The 26830-nt window shown below is 37.5% G+C and overlaps 1 protein-coding gene across 1 annotated transcript; it reads left to right on the top strand.

Moving 5' to 3' along the window:
* The first annotated feature begins 1404 nt into the window (after positions 1-1404).
* On the top strand, positions 1405-16189 carry LOC127014145 (WD repeat and coiled-coil-containing protein-like). Its single transcript, XM_050893285.1, has 3 exons — positions 1405-3324; positions 12112-12232; positions 16023-16189. The coding sequence occupies exons 1-3, from the start codon at positions 1405-1407 to the stop codon at positions 16187-16189; spliced, it is 2208 nt and encodes a 735-aa protein (XP_050749242.1).
* Positions 16190-26830: the final 10641 nt, after the last annotated feature.

Below are 26830 nucleotides of genomic sequence, written 5' to 3'. Positions count from 1 at the left end.
ATTATTTTTTTATGTAAACAGCAAGAGACACAAGTTACATCAAAGCAGAAAGGAGATGCTGGCAAAACAAGAACTACAAAAAGATGCTGAGGATGGGATTCAGTTACCTGTATACAAGCTTCTAATGCCATCTTAGGCAGTCTAGGGACTACTATCTAGGGATCATCTCTTTGTTGCCAGCTGCCACTCCAGAATGGCACTACTCTTCTCTAAGTCCTATGCCATATCTGCCAGCCCAGTGTGGCTGTCTCAGATATCCCAGGGCATTGAAAATAGTAATGGTTGCTTATATTTAAGTAATGAATCCCACCCTGACAATTTATGTTCAGCGATATGCAAGCTCTGTCCAAGCTAACCCCAGAAACGGATGAGCTGAGGAGGGAAGCATGGAGACACCCAAGGCAGTCCATCTGAACCAGCTCTGGTCGTGAAACAATACAGCCAAACCAAACTGGCGTATCCTCACATGGCCCCACTGCGTTACATGAGTTTATTGGCTGGGTCTTTGAGAACTCAAGGATCTTTGCATGATGTTCTGTTACATATTGTAGAAACTGCAGAGTTTAGGGAAACAGGAAAATTTTGGCTTCCTCTTTGCATTTTGGCTGTATGAGGAGGGAACAGTCCTCAGATACAGGTGGCTGGGAAGACCAAGAAAGAAATCAATATATATTTGTAGCTAGGAAATCTGTCCCAGTAAAATGAACACTAATCAGCTGTCTTTGCTTCTAGACTATTTTGCTTTTTTTTAAATCTCACTTTCCTTCATTCTCTTGTAACTACTAACAGAACAGAGCATGATTTCCCTTTTCTACTTTCCTTTCATAGCTACTTAGGATCTTGTATCTTTGAAAGATGCTGTCCATCAGAGATTGCAATCTGCCTTGTACAGTTCTCAGGTATGTTTAAATCTTCTTTTATCCTTCAAAGGCTGGCTGAAAGAAGTGTCAGGTCATTATTTCAGGCTGTAGCTTAATACTTAGGCTTAACAGTGTATGATCTCTCTCCAGCCTTCACCAAAGGGCTTCATTCACTGACGGTCAAGGTATTAGAGTGTTATTTTTAAATATACTCCCAGCAGTGAAGAGTTAAAAATAGACGTCTACGAAAACGTACAGTAATTGGTTAAACCTTGTTAGGCATCACATGAAGATGATAACTCCTCCCAGGAAAAGACATAGCAAAAGCAGCTTTGACATGGATTTATACTTAGAAGAGCAGCTGCAGGCTTACTGGGAAGGAGTGCACAATATAGGCTCTTGGATTATTAGCAGAAAAACGAGCTTCATTCTGGAAAGGAAGGGAAGGAGATGCAAGAAAAAAATTTCCTCATCATGATCTGCAAGTGAATTCCATGGATACTCTACTTTGGAACAACCACCAGTAGACAGAAAGCTTAAAAAGATGGAGTTGGGAAAGGCAAAGCTACTGAGAACCGGCCTCAATGCTTTATATCAGGCCATCCACCCCATGCATGGAATTGCCTGGACAGATGGGAAGCAAGTGATACTGACTGCTTTATACTATCATAACAGAGAGCTAAAGTTTGGAGACTCAAGTGTTGTTGGTCAATTTGAACATGTTCATGGGCTTTACTGGGGCCCATGTTGCTCTACCGACACCCCAGCTCTGCTTGCTGTTCAGCACAAAAAGCATGTTAGCGTTTGGCAGCTGGCCTACAGCACTGCAGACAAGAACAAACCCTTGATTTCTCAGACTTGTGAAGTTGGTGAGCCGTTTCCACTGCTTTCTCAGGGCTGTGTCTGGCATCCAAAGAAGGAGGTCTTGGCTGTGCTTACAAAAAGAGATGCTTCAGTCTTGCATGCTGTTCGTACGGACAATACTAGAGTTAAGGCAGATATCAAAAGCAGTGGGCTTATCCACTGTGCTTGCTGGACTAAGGATGGTAATCGTTTAGTAGTTGCTATAGGCAGTGCCCTGCATTCCTACATATGGGATGATGCTCAGAAAACTCTAAATACCTGCTCCTTTTGCCCAGTCTTTGACGTGGGAGGTTATATCTGTGCTATAGAAGCCACACTGGATTTCCAAATCGCTGTAGCTACTGAGCTTCCTTTAGATAACATCTGTGGTTTGAATGCAGGCATTGCATTTGATATGTCATCTGGTACAGAAACTGGTTCTTTAATCTCACAGTCTGCTCTGGCGCTTGGTGATGAGGAATACTCCATGGACCTGCGAAGAAAGTCCACAGATTCAGATAGATCAGGTGTTGATTCAGTTGCTTCTTCTTCATCAGGTCCTGTGGATTTAACCCATATCCTTGCAAACCACCGTCGGTCTGATCCCGATCCTCTTAGTACTGTGAAACGCAAAGACTCTGCAGCAACAAATGGTCAAGATTCTTCTCACATGATCTTGGTGACTTTTGAGAGGAAGGTAACCACCACCAGAAAAGTCACCATCCCAGGTATTCTAGTTCCTGATATAATGGCTTTTGACCTTAGAGCTCAGGTTGTAGCAGTAGCCTCTAATACTTCTAACATTGTTTTGGTGTATTCAGTAACCTCTTCCTGCATGCCTCACATTCAACAAATCCAGCTGGAAAAAAATGAAAGACCAAAAGGCCTATGCTTTTTGACAGATAAACTCCTATTGATTCTGATTGGCAAGCAAAAGTTCCCTGAGCCTAGTCTCATTCCATCTTCAAGTTCAGACAAGTATGTAATGCGTCTGATGATCAAAGAATTGATGCTGGAAGAAGATTCTTCAGCATTGCCTGAGACTAAGCAGAATATGTTTTATAACTTTGAATCCTCTGTTAATATACCTGGAAAAAGAAAGTTCTTTGAAAATCTTGCTACAGAAGACCAACCTCAAAGCAGGGAGCTGTTAATACCGAGAAGCACAGTTATTCAATCTCCTAGTGGCAGGAGAAGACTCATCGAAGAAGTAAAGAGCCCTAGTTATGAGCAGAGCTCTTCATCAAGTGTGAATGACCTGGATGAAAAAAGGCTCCCAGGTGACCCCCCGGTGGCCTTGCAAACATTGGATGCTGAACCTACCAATCGTTCAGTGTCTCTTCTTGGTTTTGGAACACCTACCAGGATTTCCAGCAGACCAACTTCCCCTAAAGTGCAGTTCAATGTGATCCAAGGAACATCAAGTTCTCCTAAAAACAACAATTTGCCAAGTGAAAGAGGAATGAGTCACATATCTAGAAATTTAGAGAGACTTTGTGGCAGCTTCAATGAGTTACAACTGAGTCTTTCTGAAATAACGGACTTCGCTAAGAATGGGAGGAGGATATCTTTAGCCTATCCATGTTCAGAGGAACCACCTGTCGTTCATATCACTTACCAGGTAACTTTTATGTCATCTTAAAAATATTGTGATAGGACACTGAATTTTTAAACAATCTTGTATTTATTTAGCTTTAAATCAGGAGGATGCAGTTTAATTCTTACAAACCCATGAGAAATGTAACCTGAGTTTGGCATCACGCTTAATCTAAAATGGTATTATAATTTGTCATTGAAACAATAACTCAGGATGATGTGGGTAACTTAGAGGATACCTCACATGGGAGATTTGTGTCTGTTCTTTGATTATGCACAACTGTCTTGGATACTAGCTGATTTTGTGTGCATCTATCAAAAGGAGAGAACAGAGCCAAACAGCTGTTAATGTACAAAAGGTTTATATGTTAGTTTAGTGTAGGGATAAGCCTATGAGTAGGGTGGTACAGTAGCCCACCAGAAACATAATAAATTCAAACCCAAGCTCAAATCCAAAGTTTGAAGATAGCTAGACTCTCATGAAGACTGAAACAAAGTATTAAATCTCAATTTATGGAAAATTCAGATAGGCATGACATGAAGTTGGCTTATTTCTACTTTAATTTCTCACCACTAATCTTCACAGAGCTGGACATACTCAATTTGTAAAACATATTACCACTTCAAATTTGGGGGGGGGGGGGGGAGGAATCTGTCAATATGTAATTATCATTTCATTAAATAAACAGACAAATGTCAAATCATCATGTTCCTATCCCACCCTTGTTTTGGCAAAATTCCTACTGGCTTCAATAAGAATTTCAACTAAGGAATGTAGGTTGGGTAATTATTTCTGGCTATTATTCTTAGTATTATTTGCAGAAATACTAACGTTATACTGATAATATTTTTGGTCATGCTGATGCTAGTGGTATTGCTGCTAAAACTGGGGTCCCTTTCAGGATGTAGATGCCAATTATAAATGCATTCTTATCTACTGCAACATAAGCAGCATTATGTCAAAGTAATACATTACATTGTGATGATGCTGTAGTATGTACTTCTCAAACAAATTTGACTTCCTTTTGCTTTAAAGGAATCCACACAGACATCTAAGTACCCCTCTTTAAACACTCATTAAGGGAATGGTGACTCAATTCAGTCATATTCATTACTTTTTAGCAATTGTTTACTTGGCATTTAAGCAGATTCTAGTATGTTAGGTACTCTGGATAAAAGCAAAGCTTTCAATCTGAATTAGTCAATAATTTAACTTGAATACATTATACAAATTCTGGTGAAAAAAGCAACATGTCTATTTTAAATAATTTAGGATTTTATTTGCCAAGAAGCAAGCCCTTCTGTTCTCCAGCATGTTCAAATTAATTCTGATTTCTTAACATAAATCAACTTATTTATTTAGCAAGCAGCCCTATCTCTTGGATTCGATTGGATTAACCTTTCCAAAGAGAAGTTTTGTTTGTGACACGTAACATTAATCTAAGATCTGAAGTCACTGTGCACGTTTGCTTGCACAAGCAATAAGAATTAATTATCCTGGTTTTTTCTTTGGAAAAAAAAAAATATTAGTGCTTCTAAAATACTGCTAGACTAACTACATTTGAAAGGAAGACTCTTATTTATTTGAACAGGTTAGTTTCACATTGAGCCAGCAGAAAGCACTGCTAGTACTGCATTATGACAACTCAGAAAAAGTGCCACTTAATGTCTTTCCGACACACATAGCTTTTCTGTGTAAGTCTCAACTAATGCCTTGCATAGTTCAGCCCCTCTTCTGAAATCTAACAGGATCACAGCATGATGCCAAAATGAAAATGAAAAATAGACTGAAGGCAGAAAGGCCTCCAGACAGACAGGGAAATATTTGCTTCATAGGCAGCTAATAATTTTCTCAGAAAATAGTTGTTTTGATTAGTTTGGATTCAGACATCTGAACCTTGTTCCTCCTTCAGGAGTTGATTAGTGCTCTGTGAGCTCAGAGACCAGCTGGGCTGTGGGTTCCAGCCAGGCTCTGTGTTCACAGTGCAAAAAGTCAGGAAATAGCTTTATCGCCTTATGATATAAATATCAGCCTGTGGAAAACATTCTAAGCTTTAGGAACACTGCAGTCCAGTCAATAATATGGCCATTATCTTTCAGCTTTTTGTGCCAAGTGCATGTCTTCTTAAGTGTTTGTATAATCCCCAGCACGGCAGAGGCTCAATCTTGATTGAGAAATCTATTGTACTATAAAATATAATGATCAGTACTGCATAACCATATTTATGCATTAAAAACATAAAAAGAAAGTTTAAAACATAATAGATAAAAATGTAGCAATAATTAACGGGCAATTACGACCACTGTTGTGCAGAAGCATTATTGACATACTTATGTATGTTTCCAGTTCTGCTTAGAAAACCATAATATAAAATAGAATGTGTATTACTTAATAATTCATAATGTCTGCTCACTAAATAGTCTTCAAAACCTTTGTTTATTCTGTTAGTGCTAGGCCTACCTATAACTTCTCTGAAGTTACGTCCATGCAGTACTACCAGAATTTATATTCTTTGTAGCCCATAGCGATAAAAGAAAAACATGATCACTCACACTTTGGAAATGTCACTGCACTATCACTTGTGTAATAGCATTCAGCCACCAGAGGTGACTTGATCATTCAACCCTGAAAAGCAAATATTATTGCTCTTTCATCACATACAGACTTGTGATTCAGGATAGTGTGGGAGGGCAGACAGACAAACGCAATAAGAGGATATTATTTTAAAAGACAAAAAAAAGCAGAGATGAGGATCTGTCACAGATTTGTTTCTGTTTCATTTTGCAAAAAGATACTTTTATCATCCTTTTCCCCCAGAAAAGAAACAGCTGCAGAATATTTAAACTAGCCTCATTCAAAAGCTAATTACAGTGGAAATAAAGCCAATCTGGATTTGAAATTAATGGCATTTAGGCAAAACTCTCCAGGAGGAATAAGATTCATCTTAATCTGAGGAATATCTTAAAACTCGTACATTTTGCTTACAAGCAGTATTATGTCAAAAGTGCATATAACTGAGAGCATATATTGCATAATTAAACAGGAAATAAATATCTTTTCAGCAATTAGTCACAATGATTTCCTTTTCTTAGCACTCACCAATAATTGTATGCAAGTCAATTTATACTTTTATAGCATCTTCATACAATTTACTATGGGAAACTTTATTGCCGAGGTCAGCTATAAAATAAACAATTTTTTTACACAGAGCTCAAAGATGAATAGAAAGGATCCAAACATATGGCAATAAAGTTCTTCTTATAGAAATACATGAAGTAGAGCTAAAGAAGCGGGGTATAAGGGTGGCACAGTAAAATGAGCAAAGACCAGGCTGCAATGATCAGCTGTAATAAGACCATGAACCTTTCTGAAATCCAAAGGGCAATTTTGATTCGGGTTGAGCAATAGAAAGTAAGTCATGAAAATGATGGAAGAGGAAGGTGATATGACTGCTCCCTGGAGTAAGAAACTAGTCAGCCATCCTGAAGTTTAGAAGGAAGAGATTTAGGATGACCATAAAAGAAAGACCTGCAGTAGTCAAGAGAAGGTGTGATTAATGCATGGATAACATTTTGAGCAAAGGTTGAGGAATTTGTTAAGAACGAATTCTGACAACAATGTTCTGAAGCTGATCAATAGCAGACAAGCAGGGTTTGTGGAGGAGACACAATACCTTTTATTAGAGCGCATGATTTGTTTGTTGGATACATAGACCCAAACGAAAAGGAATATGTAATGTCAAAAATTAATCCAAGTTTTCGTACTGTGCAAAGAAAGTAAAGATCTGAGTTAAAAAACCCCCACACTTAAAACATAAAGATCATGGAAGCACAAGCATGAGGACAAAGGGTATATCTTAGATGACAATACACCTGAAACAGTAGTTGCAGAACTATTAACAGGGAGCCAAGAGTAGAGAAATCCTAGCATCATATAATCTGAAATGCTGATGTGCACTATAAATGCAAACTGCACTGGGATTTAAGCATCCCTGAACACCTCAGATCTCTTCCAACGTAAACATTTTACAGGCTTATGCTTCGCTGACAGGTTATTAGGGTTGCAATTCGAATGTCCCACATAAGGGCAAGCAAAGATCTTAAGATCTCCACCAAAAGAAAAACAGGATCCACCAAAAATCAAACAGGAATCACAGCAACAGTAGAAATCATGACAGGAAAGGGGAGCAGGGCAGGCTGCCCTGTGGCAATGCTGCACAAGGCTTAATGAGACACAGTACTTTGAATGTCAAAAATCATAGTTCTCATTCCTCTTCAGTGCTCTTCTTTACTCATCTAACTCTCTTTTCATTGTCTTCTGGACCAGAATCCCCACGTCTATTTAATTTACTAGTTTTTTCTCATCCCGCACAATGAATGTGGGCGCAAGGCAAAAGCAAGCTGAGTAATGAGTACTAAGGTATCAAAACTGAAATTACCACTGAAGCACAACACAAAGAGCTGAAATCAAGGGTTTAAGAAAATGAAAACAGAGTTCTAGGCACCTACAGCACTACTCGTCTGACAATGCAGAGATGTGACTGACTAACCCGGTATCTTTCCGTTATAAAAGAACAGATTATTAACACAAAGGATATGAAGAATATTTAAAATACCTGTAATTCAGTACAGTACTTGAAATCATGTCACAGGGGAAATTATTTGTTCAACAGCAGAGAACAGGGATTAATAGAAGAAATATAAGATGGTTAAGGAATTAGCTGGAAGGAAGATAGTAAATGGTTATAGTGATATAAAAGAAAATGGAAGAAATTGACTAGTGGATTTTCTCATGATTGATCTTCAGGCTAATCTAAAAGTTTCATTAATGATCTGATGAGATATGCTAATAAAATCTGCGTATGGCATAAAGTCAGTAGTATTTTCAATAGAGGATCAGGACATCGCACCTGTAATTTGATGACCTTAGCATCTAGAATAAAAAAAATGGATTGAAATGAACTAATATGAAGTGCATAGTGATATATTCCAGGATTGATAGAAGGAATTTCTGCTATAAACTGGATATTCATTAGCGGGAAACAACCAAGGATGACAAAATCTTGCATGTGTTAAGTGACTAGAAGATGACTATGAATCAAAAATGTGATACGTTTATGAAAAGAACAAAGGCAGTCTGTGGGTACATCAGTGAAGTACATCCAGTAAGTAATGCAATACTGGGCAACACAGCTGTGAGGCCTCATCTGGAAAACATCTTACATTTCTAGACATCCATGTGCAAGAAGGACACATTCAAACTGCAATCGATCACTAGCCCAGTGTTAGTAAAAACAGTTCTGATTGGTAGCATATTCTTATCTACCTCACTGTTTCATCAGTTGTTGAATTTAAGTTCATGAAGATGATCTTAGCATTCAGGCAAGTGTAGGCAGTGCATTAGGAAATACAAGATAAATAGTGAAAAAGGTCAAGAGGCAGAACTAGCCGACTGCTCGGTGAGGTTCCAAAAAGTGCTAAAAGACATGTTTATTTTTCGCGCACACATACAGTGTATAACATCTAATCCAGGAACCCTTTTTGCCTTAGTAAATTATTTTCTTCTTGTATATATTTGCATTCCAAAACATGAGTTTTGAAAGACAGTTTGGCAACGCTGTGATGGGCTGGCTGCTGCCCAGAAGACCCTTTATAGGCTATAAAATCTGATCAAGGGGCAGGCTGACACGGATGAAGGAAAACAATTCTTAAATTGATAGTTTCTTTCGGTTGGATTTTTGTTGAGGGAGAGCTGGACTTGACATACTACAGGAAGTTGGCTAAAGAAACTTAATCTGAAAATATCCACTCACGTATGTGGAAATATATTTGTTTCTTCTGTGATTAATATGTTCTTAGTCTACCAATAAACTTTGGTTTAGGATAAAACAACTAACATTAAGGGATTTTAATCAGAGAATTGCAAGCCCTCTGGCTTTTATTGGAGATAAATAGCAACATAGCAAAATCAGATACATATTTTGGGAAAAGGTGGGTTAAATTTAGATTTGACTAGCAAATTGTCTTTGGGTTAAGGCATGAAAATGGGAAGTACTAAGGTGAGCTTTTAGTTGTATTTCTAACTCTGTCACAAGTTACTTCCATGACCTTGAGCAAATCTCTTAATCTTCCTGTGTAATGGTTTGATCATCTATAAAAAGGGAATACTAACAGTTACCTGCCTCTCCAGAAGGCATGGGTTTAAATCAGTTAATCTATGCTATGACATGTGTGAACATATTCCTCAAAGAGAAGGCATGTTATCATCACTTAAACTAAACATTAAACAAAAAAGGCTAAATAATTAGAAGATTAAAACAGAGAAAGATTCTTGACCTGACAGAATTTGCCAGCAGACAAAAATAAATGTAAAGATGATTAAGTTTATCATTATAAACAGAAGTATATGACAAAGACAGAACAGCTAATATGAATGCTCACAAGTGATGAAAGATAAACAACTCTGAAACTTAAGCTTTGAGGTCTGTACTTGAAAAACTGGTTAGGATAAAAAATAGATGCCATGTAGTTTTGTATATACAAAAATGTCTTCCACTTCCAATGGCTGTTCCAATAATAACTTGCAAGGCTAAGTAGGAAACATACTAGAAGGAAGTCATCCTTCGTATACGTTTCCATTCAACTGATTTCAAGTCAACAGAGGCAGAGCTAGATTGTCTTCTGATTATTCTTGAGTTGAAGTGTATCTAGGTAAAAAAATGAACCACTTGGGTCAAGGCAATGTGCCTGTCTCATTTACAGCCCACCTTTTCCTGTAATTCATTAACTGAAGTACAAGTTTGAATAAACTCTGCTATTTCAACCTGAATTCAGGAAAATGAAGTAGTTGTTAGATGTGCTAATCCACAATATGCAGCAATGAAAAGCTTTGCACAAATACCTGTACAGGCAAACAGCATCTTTACAATGTAAATGCAAAGCACGTGCTCACTGCTGAACATTCAGCCCATTGAGTTTTAAGTGTATTTAGGTTCAATAGAATATACTACTATATAATTTGAAGAGACCTAAAAATGACAAAGAAGTTGTGTTATATAGTTATAGCTGTAATAAAAAGTCACTATAGGTTTATGACTAAGAAAATGATACTTCCTTGATGCATTCCTTAGGTATTTCCCTACTAATTACATTGCAACAATTTTCTGGCTGTTTTGAATGGGGAAAGAGATAAGAAGACCTTTGAAAGTTGGAAAGCTTACGTTTTTAATGGAAAGATATTTTTACTGTTCTTACATCTTCAATCAATCATAACACATAAATAAATAACAATCAGCCATAGACTATCTGCATGGCCAATTTATGGTAGAGTGGGGAAAAAATACTTTTGCAACAGTTGGTAGACATTCTGATTTACAGAATCCAATGTGGTTGCATGACAGCATACATACTATGTACAGAAAAATGAAAGTGATTGATTTAGAAAGGTTGTTACACAGCAAACAAAGCACACGTTCACTGAGAGAGTGACTGAGTCAAAAGACAACAATTAGAAATGAAGACAATCATTAAAAGAGACATTTATTTAGTCAAAGGTTAGATTACTATGCACAGAAATAGAAGATGCAGTTGTGAATTCATTCAACTGTAAGTTTCATATTAGCAGGAAAGATTCAACGGTATGAAGTAGACACAGACGGGGTAGGACCAGAACAGGATTTAGGATAGATGACATCTTTTCAACCCATTCTAAAACATTAACTTGGATCCCTTCTGAATGTACAAAACAGAAAGGTCTAGGAAATGGGATAAATAGACTGTTCATTCAAATATGTTAAATCTGGGGGTATTGCAAACATAAGGGATGCCAGAGGAAAAAAAACCCATAACACATGGGAACTACACAGGTGGAAAGTATGGAGAGAAAAGAACGAAATTCACAGGACAAAGTATAGCAAGATTATTTAGAAGAAAATGTCCAATTCACATATATTTTATAATGGCATTGAGTCACTAGAAAATTTTTAATGCTAAAATGACTTTCAAGTCATAGCAGATAGGAAGATGTAAATGCAAATATATATCCACTCCATAACCATATTAGCTCAACTATTTTGTGGTCCTTGCACTTTGCAGTAATCAGAATGACGGAACACAAAGCTGTCGATTCTCAAGGCCAGCTAAACTTCATGAAGCACAAATATGCCACCTTTATATTCAAGTGTGTTCTCTTAGTGAATGTCAGAGCAAATTCCAGGGCTGTAAATCCACACATTCCCTCTCAAAGAAAGTCACAGGATTCCCAAGCTACCTTGTTATGACAGCTTTTCAGAGAGACTGTCGCTATGTCCAGTGTCTCTGCAATTCTCTCTGTGCCAGAACTGAGGTTATTTTACTGGGGCGGAATAGCTGACCAACGACTATCAAAACCACCCACGCATACAACTGAAACTGAGCAGAGTACTCATTTGCTCTGGTAGCATCTTGGACAACTTTATTCCAGGCATGATATATTCCCTTCCACTGAAATGACTCGTCAGGCAGAAAGGCCCAACGGAGGCATATATGCATGACCCAATACATGATATACACAGGGCTGATGCAGTTTTGAGCTGCACAAGCACACAAAGCAAAAAGCAAAAAGGCATATTCCTCTTCACATGGGACTATGAGATTGCACTTAGAATTGCACTGCATGATGGTGTCATCTATAAATTGTAGCAAAGACAGACAAAGAAAAAGCAAAATGACTAAAGAACTGAAAGGAGTAAGAGCAGAGGAATGGTTAAAAGAACTCAGGCACAATGTCTAAGCCTTTAACAAGATCTTTTCTTTTACATGCATGCATTTGAAGAAAAGTTTTTCAAATGGAGCAGTTACTGAAGAAACAAAAGATGTTCTCCTCTGTGATGGCAAGATCCATTTGAATTTAGTCCAGCAGCTGTTTGATCTGCCCATTATTGAAATGAAACATGGTATGTTCTTTTTATTTCTGGTATCTGGTTTCACCTGAGATTTTTAGCATAAAAGAGGCATTTGTGGTAGAATAATTACCCCATACTGTAGCAAACTGAGATAGCTAACTTTTTTTGACAAGTATGTGTTTTCCTTTGTCTGAAATACGGCAGAGTGTCTCTTGAAATCACTTAAATGCTAATAACTGCAGAACTACCTATTACCAGAGTAGTATGTTAGATGCCTTTACAGAGGAAGGCTGAGAAAATAATCAGTACACTGTGTTACCTGGAAATAGAAATGATTCCTTGAGACCTTTTGGCATTTTGCTTTGCCCATCTTTACAAGGATGTCCCAGACCTGACAACAGAGAGTAGGCTGAAGAAAAATTCATTCTCAGAATATGATATATATACGTAGCATGTAGCATTTGGGATTGTTTTAATGTAAGATTGTAAGAACAATTATAATTGTAAGAACAATGAAGCTCAATGTTCTAATCTGCCACTCTCACATTTCTACCACCCCCACTGATTAATTCGTAAGGACAGAAGCAGCTAGGGAAATCCTAGCCCCAGACTGGTCTCTGAATTACCTTGTCCCGGTCTGTTCATGTATGCTACCTTCTCAGCAACATACATACTGTTATTTTTTAGCCATTTCTCTATAATGCTTCTGATGGCTCTTCTCATCACAGTCTAAGTATATTATGACCTTACAGTACACAGTGGTTGGCTATAATTATGATCTCCTTGCACGGTTTCCACACTGAGAGATCCACAAATTACTCTCTGTCTTACCCCTTGTCTTAGCCCCTGACAGGCTGAGACATATTGGCTTAATCAGTATACTCTGTCTTATGAGAAATGAATTCAACTGTCGGCAAAATCAAAAAGAAAAGGAAAGTAATAATATAAGCTATAGTTTTCTAAATAATGACCATTACATACCAGACTGCTACAGAATAGGCTCATTGATGAAAAGAAACCAGGCCTGGGATGTTACTGGTGCTGGCACCAAGGACAGTGGGAAAAAGAGATGTAAAATATGCACCATTCTGCCATTCATATTCTGCTTATCTCCTTGTTGTTGATGAGACCACAAGAATGAAGGAGCTATAAATACAACACAGACTGGGGGAGCTGCCTTTATCCAAGACACACTGGGCCATTTCAGTTTTCCCCTGGCTTACAGCAGTTTCTGAGAGTTGCTCCAGAAGATACGGATATGCAGGTTTCATATTCTTGTCAGCAATCTCTCTCAACTGTACAGTGCAGTGGAGGCACATATGAAAAAACTCTACTTGCTGTTGAGGCCTGAGCTATTTCCCAGCAGGCTTCTGCAATAACACAATGCAGCTTTGCAGGGCAAGGAGGATACCATTTTTGGCCTGTACTTCCAGCTCTTGATTTTGGAAACAAATGCCTATAATAAAAAAAGAGGTTTAGAATTCAGTATGAAAATAATAAATAATGGGCCTGAGAAAACCTGTTTTCAGCTCCATAGAACAGTTGAATATTTAATTAGCAGAACACCACTCCTCAACTTCATGCTTTAGACTTCAGAGATATCAAAAAGACAATGTCTCAGAATCATCCTAACGTGTCCCTCTTTCTGTTCAACGTGGTGCTCAGCTTTTCTGAAATTGAGTCTGTTTGTTGACAGCAAAAAGAACAACTGAAACAAGAATCTTTCTAAAACTCACCAAAATCCTGCAAAATTATCAGGTTTGGGGCAGAACTAGTTATGTAGTAGTCTTTATTCACTTCTGACCAGTACAGGTTTATATTCCTAAATCTTTCCTTTGCCACAAGGCGTGAATATTAAATGTGATGTTTAAAAATATCACTCCCATCTTTTAATACTATATAATTAAAGGGGATGTAATGAAGAGCGTGCTTGTATTACAATGACAGCCTGGCATTTTTTACTATGAATAAACACTTGAACTTGAATATATTGGGGAAAAAAGTTCACAACTGTAGGCCAAATTCATATCCACGGCAAGGCTATTAAGATCATCAGTTATAGGAGCAATGAACTTGGCCTCATCATTTGCACTTTAAGCCCAGGACTGTAATACCATTACCTGTACTAAATATAGCCTGTCATATAGTGCCCTGGTATTAGCACACAGAAGTCTCTCTTTTCAGCAGGTCATCATCGTAATAATTGTGCATAGCAAAAGGGTACTACATTCTGCACAAGGTTTTTCCGCCATTGAAATATTTTGTGGGATATGCTTCAAAGCAAGTGTTATCAACGACACAGAGAATTTCAAACATTTCAATGGATGAAAGTAAAAAGTCCCAAGAGTATGACAAAAGAGTATGGTTTATCAATTTGACCAACAATCTAACTATCGATTTGGGCAGCAGAATTTCCACTTTCAGGCCCATTCCTTACAGAATCTGAAGTCTGTCCAGAATTAGAAAGAAAGTATTAAGAGTAGAAGATTAAAGATTCATGGTTTGGAATGCAATCTTCTTATGATGTAACAGGTACCTGACAACGTGCAATAGTGTAGCAGCCTGGAAAAGTGCTTTCTTAATAGTATAAGGAAGGGAGATTGCCTTGTCCAGGAACATGCTTCGTTATGACTGACAAAAATTAAGCATGGTTCTTCTGGATTTTCTACAGTTCCTTTTTTCACATTCCTTTTCAAAACAGAGTTTTTATCTCCCAAAATTAAAAATTTCAACAACAGAACATATCAGGGCTTTCTTTACCTCATATCCCAGCTAATGCCCCTGCTCAGTAATGGCAGCATCATATGCTCTCAGAAAAATGTGTGGTACAAGGGCTCCCACAATGCTTTTCAGTTGCCACGGATTTTTTTCTTTTTCATAAAATGTCAAACTGAAAAAAAGACAAATAGAGAATTCACTATTTTCTATAAGAACTGCAATATCCAGTCCAAAAGGAAATAGATGAATCACTAGAAAAAAATATATATGGTACCTATGGCTTCATTTTCAAGCTGACTTGCAAAGGAAGTAAAAAACAAAGGGCGGGGTAGGTTTATTTTCTGCTTCTATGCAATACAGAAAGTGAACCTGAATGATTTTGATATCTTTGTTTTTTAATCTTGCCTCTTTTTTTTTTCCAAAAAAAAAAAAAGGATTAAAAATGTCATTCAGATTTTGTTCACTCTCTTTATGAGAAGATTTGATAAATAATTAAAGGACAAGAGATTTTATTATAGCAGCTTTTGTAAATCATCTTTTGTAAACCATGGTATCTTTTGTAAATCATCTTCAAAGTGTAACTTCCTTCCATTTGCTCTATGAATTTGAAAACATACTGAACAATCTTGGCTTGACAGTAAAGGAGATAGAAACCCCCACTTCCTTCTAGAACAAATACAGCACAATAATTTTCTTTGCCAACTTTTTCAGTTTTTATGATCTCTTCATAATTTGGGTAGAGCAGATGAGCAAAAAGGATAAGCAGAAGTAGATGTCACTAGAACAAAAGTCAGCCTGGAAAGGCTGGCTGAGTTTTCAGAAAATGGAGATACTTATAGTTTTTCAGAACTAGCAAAGATGCACCTTATTTTTTAACTTGATTTAAATTAGGAACAAAATGCCTCAAACCTTTTGAGACCCTTCATTTAGCCCCCCTTCGCATTTACACAAAGGTGTGTTTAGCATGGATTGTCAGACGTTAATGTCATTAGCGTAATAAGGCTTTAGTGCACAAAAAGAAAGCCTGCCTGCTCGCGTGCTGGCTGACTTTTTAAAACGTGCTTGTACATTTTACGTAACCAGAGCAGTACACTCATTTTCTTTTTTTGCTTAATTTTTGTAGGCTCTTCTTGGATTGTGCTCACTGCAGACAAGGACGGCTTTGTGCCATTAATATTCAAAGCAACACAAGAGATAATCATAAGGGATGGAACTGACAGTTCAGAAGTCTGTGGAGGTCACTCCTACAAAAAAAGCATTTCAATGCGACCACCAAGCAGAGTGACATAATTTCTGAACAGAGAACACTAATGACCTTCTTTTCTAATACAATACAGAGACATTCTGCAGTGTCAGAAACTGAGTGACTAGAAAGCTGTCTTCACTACTTTCAATGTATTTTAACTGTAAAATCTGTGGCATGGTTACACTATAGCTAAATCCTAGGGTTGGCTGGACCCTCATGATTTCTTCTGAAGGATCAGACCTGGAGTGAAGTTTACCACAGCTGCTGTTATTAATGGCTGCCAGTGGACTGGAGCAGAGAGACTAGCCTCTACTTTAATCGTTGTCAGGATGTTCTTGGAGAAACAATATTATGCTAAAAATCATGCAGTAACAACAAATCTAACTAATACAGATGTACAGTCCACACAAAAGCTGAAGAAAATACAACTAGAGCATTTATAGTCATTAACGAAAAGTGGGAAGTGAAAAAAAAAAAGAAAACTGCTTCAGGCTCTCCGTGCTGTTCCAGTTGGATCCCATGGAAACCTGCAACGTTTTCAGAAATGCTTACTTTTTATATGAAAATGTTCAATTACTAAAAAGGCTGCATCACTGTCTCCTGTCAGTGTCTTTCTTACACAGCACGTAGATTTATACATGCACACAGAAGAGAAAGAAAAAACCTTGCAAGGTAAATTAAGGATCAAAGACATTGAAGGTAAACTTCATTTGCCTAAATGCAGACATCTACACTGAACTTGTCATCTAGACTCCTGTATGATCAGTCAAAAAAAGCAAAGCACTTCTACAGCAGATGACTCATGCCCTAACATAGGTTTCTAAAACTGATCTTGGTGAACCACCCCTATTAAGTAAGTGCGTGCCTATTCCTTTCCATTGACTGCAAAAGCAAGCCAGGGTGACTAGTTTAAATACAAACATCTGCATTTAGTCAGATGAACCTCACCCTCAGAGACAAGAGGCAATACAGATACATCTGAGAAGCAGGCAGACAGACTGATGAAAATTAAACTGTCATGATTATGGTGACAGAACTAGGCGTAAGGGAAGAACTGAATGAACTCCCTAACTTTTCTTCCTCTAAATGCAAAGAGATGGGTAAAGTGTAATGAGTAGCCACGTGTGAGAGGCCTAGCATTTTGTACTGCTGGACAGGCCCCAGCAGAAACCATGGAAAAGCATGCCTGCTTCACCCTGTACATTCAGGGAAACGTAAAAGGGATAAGACTTATTTAAGCTACTGTTAAGACTTATTTTTCATACTGTGCATTTTGGGTCTTGTTAATACTCCTGGAGAGTCTTTTTTCCCTGCCCAGGAACCATGGCAAGCCTGTTTATAGGGCACAGATACACTAAAATCCAGTTACAATACTTCACCCCATACCAAGGCTGGATCAAGAAGGTAGATCTATGGTCTGAAGGCACTTAATGGGTTTGGAAGTTTGGCATTAGTACCATTCCAGTGATGCAGCCAGAAATCTCATGAGGAACAGTTTCAATTCCTGAAATAAGGAAACAGTTTCAATTCATTGAAATAATGTCCTTCTCATGCAAGTATCCTCCCAGTGACAAAGGAATCATCATTCTAAATCAGCTACAACCACAGGTATGCAATGTAGCTGGGTGTATTTGTACTACCTTGTTCACAAAGATCTTTTTAAGCAGCCTCGAGGAGTGTTCCAGTTTGTAAAAAGAAACAAAACAAAATAAATCTGACCTTTTAACTATTAAACACATCTATTACTTTACATTTATTTGGTTAATTGGATTGCCCGCTACTTTGCATTAAAATTGTGTTCAAAAAGGTATTTGTATTATTACTCCTTTAAAAATTTCAGTGAAGTCATGCTTTCCTTCACTGAGATCAGCCCAAATAATTGAAATCAAATAAGTAACACAGAGGTTCACAGACTTAGTATGGTGATGGAAGACATTATCAGATTTCTAAATGACATAGCACATTTCGAAGCAGCAGATGTTTCTAATCCTGCAGATATACTTCAACAACATCCTTGTGTCTCACAACAGTATCTGGTATTCACAATACCTATGCTATGGCCAAGTAAAATAAAACTTAATTATAACTAACTAGAATGATGGGAGGATATATTTTAGAGGAATACTTAGGCTCAACTAAAGGAAGTACTAAAAGGGAATTTTTCTCACAAATATTATCTTCTACAGGTGGTAGTCCCATAGTTTGGTCTACTTGAAATGAGGCTAATGAAACACAAAAAATATGTTAAATGGAACAGTCCTGCACTCTAAACGTATGAACTCAAAGAAAAATGGGATTGCGCCTATTGGGTTGATAACACATCAGGACTTTTGTTTGTACTGTACAATTTCTTTGAGTTCATTATATACATTATTCATAAAGACTTCCTTGCTGCTAGAGAAATACTCACATTCCACCTTTTGTCAGCTTCATGCCTTAGTGCTGTTGCAACAGCCAAAAAGGGAATTCTGAGGTGAAAATCTTAACTAGCAGAGATCAGTGAGTACCTAGGCATCAAAGATGCCTCAGAACTTACAATTATCACTAGACATTTCATTGTCAGTCTGTCACACTACCATTTTAATTTTTCATGTATTACTCTTCTATAAAACAATCTGAATGCTGAGAAGATCAGGAGTCAAAGGCGCTTCTTTGAATGGCTATCAAAGTTTGGTTTGGTTTGGTTTGGTTTGGTTTGGTTTGGTTTGGTTTGGTTTGGTGGAGATAAAAAGAGGCAAATAAACTTTTAGATGACAGAACAATTAGTTTCAGGGAATAACTGGCTGTAAAATTAAAAAACTTAGTTCTGTGATGCTTAATGAACTTTTGGATTTGTTATACTTTGGTGACATTGTTTTCCCCTGCTGTCTTATTCAAGGGTTATTGAATCTAAGTAGGAACTAATCTGCCCGAAAGTGCTATCATCACCCAGCACAATTAGTCTGGTAACAAATAAGGACCCCAGTTGGTCATCTTGTTGGACAGTTAGAATTTTATAGGAAGGCTTAGGAAAAATATACTATATATCAATTAAAATTGTATAATGTTAAAGAATAGCACTGCCCGCCCCCATTTATGAACACACTATTATGTACATATATTTGAAAATAAGTGTTTAAATCATATACATGTACTTAAAAATGGAAAACAATTGAATGAAGAAATATTTGTTTTCAGGTAATGATTTAGGGGTGCAGTGCAGTGCAGAACTATCTTATATAGTGTCTATCACAGGGCTGTAAAGTTAAAATTGAAAGTAATAAAAGCACTGGAAGAAGTGCTGAAGAGATTTATGCAAAGCAGAGGATACATTTTCAGCTTTGGTTTGGATGGAGAACAGATGGAGAATCAGTGAAGTAGAGAGAGATATAAGACGACTGTTCTATTAAGCACAAGCTGTACAGAAGATTTTTGCACAAACAGTGATAAAGGCATGTGGAAAGATAGAAAGAGTTTGTACTAAATGAGTTGAGGAGACAGTAGGCTGTGAAAAGGAGAAAAGCTTAGATTGAGAAGCATTCACCGTCCTCGAGAAGTGCTATTTCATAGGGCCAAAATCAATCAGTTTAGAAAAAGGGGAGTTGTTCAGATCACCTAAATTTCATGAAGGCGTTAACCCCCTCTTTCAGGCTCCTTATTCCACCAGCAGAAAGGACATGCTCCTCTTGAAGAATAATGAGACTACTGGTGCTAGGTTCCTGTCCAGAGTCACCCAGTAGGGGAGTCTTGTCTTCTGTAATTAAAACAGAGGAAAGCTAGGAAGACTAGGAGCTTAAATAAGAAGTCAAAGCAGAATGACTACACTCAGTATGCCATACCAGTGGCGCTCAGAAGACTAAATCGTGTACCAGCTCCTCCAAAACATTTCCCCTGTGGGGAATAAACAACATACCAGAAAGTCTAAATTTCCATTTTAATTACTCCGCATCTTTATCCAGCACATTTATGTGCATCCTAGTCTATTTTTAGCAGTTGGTATATCTTTACTTAAAAGTACAATCTGCTTCAAAGTAAAGTTAAAACTTACCTTACATTTTCCATAACTTTGCTGCTAAGCATGCAGCAGTCTGCTTTACTCTTCATGGTTTCTTGTACTAACCCACTCCTTGGGAAAATGCTAACAACAGGAGTTCTATATGCCAGATAGGCTTTTCTTTTTTGATTTTGAAAACAATTTTGTGAGAACAATAATAAAATAATATAAAAATTAAATGCAACACAATCAAAGTCAGCAGAAAATCTGCTGGCCAATCTATGATGCTGACTTTGCACAATGAAATATTACTTTGATATTCTTCATAATAGCTAAAAAGTGAGAGATCACTGCAGGATGTGTATCAAGTAGGCCCTGCATGACCCTCAACTAGTTCTTCCCTTTTTTCCTCTACTACTTTAGAATAGTATTATCTATACTCATGTGAAAAATCTTAAGTATCAATTTCCTTTAATACATTTTCAACGACTGAAATAGTACAAATAGTATCATCAAGCCTAACTTCCTTTCCCCTGATTCTCATTTTTATCTGTTTTCTCAGCTTGGACAATGAACAGATTTTTAGCCATTTTTACTTTCAGGTTTTCCTATCTTAACAGAAAACCACAAGCATTGGACCATTTTCCCCATCCAATATATAACTGAAGAGTCCTTCTCTCTAACACAAGACAGTGCCAATTATTCTTAAGTAACTCCTGACAGGCGTTTATCTAACTTGTTCTTAAAAAAACAACATATAGTACCAGATTGCAATTACAAAACCAGTCCTTCAGACCTGGACTCATCTGACCTAACTTTTAAGCATGTGAAGTCAGGCAAGGTAGATCCTAGGGGTTATGCAATTTCACACATGAAAGTGTGAATTTATTTTCCATTGTCCCACACAACAGAAATTAACTTATGTACTAGTGTTTTATATGTTAATAGTAATTTTACATGTTTATATATATGTTAATCAGTCAATATTATGGCTTCATTTTTCTAACAGACTGAGGCAATTTCACAATCTTTATGTTAAATGCAAACTCACTTTGCTGAGTTTCAGTACTTCCCTGCTGCTGCTATTATCCAATGGACAAGTAGAGGACTGCCATTATCTCCCAGCTAATGACATTTGGGTACCTCTCATACGAGTTTCCAAAGTGTTGAGTGCAATTCAGCCTCTGCTTGCAGGGAGCCAATACTGTCCTTGAACTTTATGCTTCCCTCTCCACTATTATTTGACACATATGTGTGGACAGCCAGGTGTGATCAAATGTTTGGAGGCATGTGGTGCCAAAGTTCAGTACTGGCACAGAAAGACTTCCTGCACAGGAGGTGACATTTGCCGTGTTATACAGACTTGCCAGTTAAAACCATTAGTACTCGACAACCTCTGTCCTTTGGCATGGATCCATGCCACTTGTCAGCAGGCACCACGGTATCTTAACAGACAAGGGAGTACGCAGCCAGGAGAGCGGTACATGTAAACACCACAGTGTAATACTACAGACAAAAATGAACCAAAACTCCAGAAAAATGCAAACCATTAGTTCACTTCAGAGGCAACAGTAACTTCCTTCAAATCAAACATACTTAATGCATTTCAAAAATGTAAAAGGCAGTACAGAAAGACACGGTCCACAAACATTACTGAAAAAATTAGTACAAAATTCACAATAATGTACTAATTTCAGCAATCAAAAAATAAATTTTTGCCATGTAAGAAAAGCTCTCATGTCCTAATTGAAATTTAGCTGTGGGATGCTGAGGTGAAGTTCTCCAAAGCAATACTGGTGAAAGGCCTTCTCATTCTCCATTGGACCCATGTCCATCCCTCCTGCAGTTGCTGGATGGAAATGTATGGACCCAAAAATTTACATGGCTAAAAAGACCTACCAAAACACTTTTAAAGTGGATCAGTTTCTCAATTCAACCTACAGCTCAGCTGCGCAGTTGTGCCAACATAGGGGAGAAGGCATCATGATTCTCAAGTCGCACCAATGAATTACTAACATGCCCATTGCTATCATATCTCATACCTTTTATCTATCAGTGAATTCTGTGTCTCTGTAATTATCAATAAATTTATTTTTATCACTTCAGTGCATTTTAAAATAAGGCTAATTGCATTTCTTTACATTTTACCTACCATAGGTAGCATAACCAACAATTAACGAACTGGTCACAACTTGATTTATAAGTATGATGCTAATTGTTTCCCTTGTTATCCTTCCCTCAGAAACTCAGTTCACCTAAAAATAAGTCAAATAAGTCAAAAAAAGTATAAGTCAAAATACTGGCTCCACTGCAAATTATCGTCAAAATTTCCCTTGAACTTCAAACAAGTCACGATTTCAGACCCAGTTTGTAAATATTCTTATGCTCATGTAACTTGTATATAGCTGTCATCTCCATTTCCATGTCTACCTTTCCTTATTAACATTTTATTTAGATATCAATGATATTGCTATCAGCACAAAATGTAGCAACACTGATCTTCATTGACACACTGTTATCTCAAAACAGTTGTACCTGTTAAAAGCATAAAAGAAAACTGCATGATAACAGTGTGCCTGAAATGCAGGATTAACCTAAGAAGTAGCAAAAATGCAAGTAGTGCTTTTGCAGATTGGTTACATAAAAGGAAAATAGAAAACGCAACAGTAGGAGAAAGAAGTATCTAGGACTGAATTGTTTACTGCCACAAGAAAGGGTTCTCACAGCAAGATTTATAGAGAAGGAGAAAAGGTGTCTATATATGGTGGCACAAGTAAAAGGGAATGCCAGGTGCCTACTAGAAAGACTAAGATTTGAACAATCTCTCTCACATGATATTGTTAAATATCTGTAAGGATGTGATCTGTATATTCGCTTGGTTCCGGACTAACCACAGTTACAAGGATGTGTAATTTCAAAGAATATATTATTTGTTCTGAAGAGGTATGCCTGAAAATGTCCTTGGAAAGATTATTCCAAAGGAACACTGTCATATCAAAAATCCTTATTTACAACACAATTGTTTTACCCAAATCAATTTTAAAATGGAAAGACTCTCAAAAGGCTATCTCATTTTTAATATACATGATGTTATATTGGTTTTGCATGTTATTTATGGTACACAGTAAGTACATTAGTTTGTCATAGAGCTTTATGCTAGTGGACTGGAAGGTCCATTTTCCTGCCCCAAAGCAGAGATTTTGACTATTCACGCTTTATGTCCTTTGTCTTTTGCAGCTGTCTGTTAAATACTTGAAAACTGTTACGGCCATTACGTCTCCCTTTAGTCTTCTTTTCTCTAAGCAACACCACTCCTTCAGTTTCTCTCATAGACATCCACCCTGGATCTCTCGTTACTCTGCCCTATGCTAGCATTCAGTATCTCTCTTAAACTGCAGCACAGTTAGTAGAATTTAGTTGAAGGCCTGTTTCAGACATAGAAAAAGCACTGGTGTAGGTTTTTACATACAGAAAAAGTAGGCTGTCACAGCGTGAACAACTGCAGGGGGTGACAAAACATTCCTGTATGAGTTTTCTACATTGACCATGCCTTCTTCCCAGTGTAGATAACAATCAACTGTTTGAAAATTTAGACAACAGCCTGCGTCTCCTTTGTCTCTACAACCAGCGAAGTGTTGGACCTGCTGAAGTCCAACCTGCTAAGGCAGGCTTCAGGAGACATGGAGTGGTAGCTGCTTTAGCAGAAGAGGCGTGGTAGCTACTGCTGCAGAGAAAAGCAGTAATCTGCAGGGAGAAGCAGTAATTCCCACTCACTTTGTCACTGTCCTAATCCCCCAAATTTTCACTGATCCTCTCCATTCCCCAAAGTCAGGAGCCACAGGGAACCCCCTGCAAGACCTTGCGCTATAGAGCACAACATTCAGTTTTGCCTACACTATGGAAATACTGTGACCCCTTCTGGCTTTACTCAGCCAAGGAGAACAGACAAGATACTCATCTGTCTCGCACACAATGATCCTGTTCACACATCCCACAACGATGTCTGCCTTCTTGTAACAGCACGATATCGACTCAGATCTAGGTAATTTTCTGTAAAATTGCTCATCTTATATTATCTTTATTACTAATCATCTCCCAAAATTAAGAAGAAACATTTTTAATCTAATAACACAAAGCACATAAAACATCCATACCTTTTAGCTACTGATCTTGGGCTTTACCACATCATATTCTAGGGGTCTAAATTACATGACAGTGCCTCATTAAGTTTTCCCATTAAGAAATATGATGATCAGATCAACGTGCTCATTCAGTAGTGTCCATAACCTGGATTAAATACGTTTTTAAAAACATGACGCTTATGAAGTTAACAGGAAGTATCTTCAAATTATTCTTTTCCCTTATAACATTATATTCTTTGAATGTGTACATATTCAATAAGAGCAAAGACAAAAAACTACAGAGTGCATAAATAATAACTCTACAGCATGTCTCCCCATCATATCCATTTCACCTTCCTTCCCTGCCATTCTTTCCCTCTAACAGGTATTCATAACTCTTCTTTCTCAGACTGTCCTATATTCTTACTAATCTGAAAAGCAGACACCCAAATGATACAACAAATTAAGTTATGAGAATGCATCTCAGTGCAGGAACTGAGAACAGATTTGTGAGACTGTTCAGTGTTTAAGAATAAGCCTGACTCAATGTAAGAACATATTTTTAAAAGACAAAATGTGTGCTTTAAATGAGCATGACCATAGGAAACGATTTCTATAATTTCAGCTTTTTAAAACACTTTTCCTTGTATAATTTCATTGCCCCACTTTCTACCTTATATACGACTCCTAAGGGGTTCTGCATCATTTAAATGCCTGAAGTAACACACGCATCATAAATATCAGCAGTAAACAGCTTGAAAAGTCTCGGAAAAAAAAGAAAGAAAACAAGAGATGATTATTTGCATTACAGCTACTGAGAAATAACCACTGTGGCTATGCACATCATGGCTGTGTGACTAGCCATGGCTCGTGGCTGCTGGCCAAGTAGCCTACAGCAATTTTCATGCTGTTCTACATCACAAAATAACCAGCCTGTGGTTACGCAAATAAGATACACACTGTTGGGCATGGAAATAAACACCTAGGCGTAATAATAACTACCTACACACCATCCAGGCACTCTGGTAGGCTAAGACAATTCCATTTCAATCAAAATATTATACAACTGCCCATATTTTACAGATTTGCAAATAACTACAAGTTTTGGTGATATTTTCAGTTCATTTGTAGAACTCAGTTAGCATTTATACATGAAAGAGAATTTACATGATGAAAATAAAAGTCTTTAAAAATACTTACTTGTATAATTATAGGCATAGGAAACAAAAATAAACATTTAATGTGAAAATATCTTCTGAGGCATTCTTAAATTGTGGTCTCTCCACCTGATAAAACAATTTTTAAATGTTCGTTTCTGTATATTAAAATGGATGGTCAATTTAAATTTATATGAAAAGAGAAAAATGTGAAATCATTACTGTTAGACAAGATTCTTTGTGAGATTACAGGAATAAAATTATACTTGGCAAACGATTACTGTCTAGAAAAGCCCCCTGGTTGCTCAGGTGCACAGGCACTGAGTAAAAACGCTGCACGGCCAGCCTCACTGCTGAAACATGTCCCCAAAAGTTTTCTTATTTATAGATGGCTTGACAGCACTTTCAAACCGCATCACCTTCAATCTAAGAAAATCACAGGGCATATCATTAGTGCCTTACGTGGTGTATTGTTCCATCACTCTTATTTGTTATCCATAGGGAGAATGAAATTGAAAGCACAGGCTCCGACTTACCCTCTGCGAGGCACAGGACCAAGCACCCCAGGCACCTTCTATGCCAATAACTGATGTAAAACAGTCTGGAGTGTTCAAGCATATGCAATCCTGTAGAGAGAAGGGAGTTGTACTGGAAAACTGGAAAACAACCCTTACCAACCCACCAGGTGTGACACAGGCACAGGCAAGAGAGAGCAGAAATTCCTAGTGCTGTTCCGTTCTTATAACTGTGCTAAGTGTGTACTTCCCAGAGCTAAAAGAACAAGAGCAAATAAAATGATCGTCATTGCCATCTCTCAAGCAGAGCTCATCTCTGCTCACCTCTCTGAGAGGCATAATATACTAAGGCCCTAACCCTGAGAGTATATTAACATATATTGTGAACATAAGAGTAGATTTCTACAGGAAATTTTTCAGATTTCCTTTTCAATTTTGGGCTAGTTTTGGGTTGTTCTCTCTACAGTTGCACCCTGTCTGTTGTTAACGACAGAGAAAAAGGAAAATAGAGAGGAGAAACCAAAACCGTGTTTGTTCATTTTCTGATAAATTCTCATACACCTGAGAGCGTGTATTTGTGGAGCAAGACAGAAAAGCTGGCATTTGGGTCCGTTGCTTATCTTTCTAAACTAAAAATGTAACCTTGGAAATCTATTAATTATCTCAAATCTGTTTTTTATTTATTTATTTACTGCAACTCACAGCATCAAGTGCCTGAAGCTGTCAGAAAGACTCTCTTGCATTTCAAAAATACAAGAGTTCGAACAAATCCTGTTCTCCACCTCTAGACATCCCTGTCTCTATCGCATGCCACTTCTCCTTTGCTGAACAAGCTGCCAAAGGAACCTGGAAACTAACTTCTTTCAATTTGAATGGCAGGAATTTCTCTTCCACAAACCTTTTCCAGTATAATCATGTA

Source organism: Gymnogyps californianus, chromosome 3, assembly GCF_018139145.2.
Source record: "Gymnogyps californianus isolate 813 chromosome 3, ASM1813914v2, whole genome shotgun sequence".
Classification (NCBI taxonomy): domain Eukaryota; kingdom Metazoa; phylum Chordata; class Aves; order Accipitriformes; family Cathartidae; genus Gymnogyps; species Gymnogyps californianus.
The sequence above is the reverse complement of the archived record's forward strand: the minus strand, read 5'-3'. Positions and strand labels throughout refer to the sequence as shown.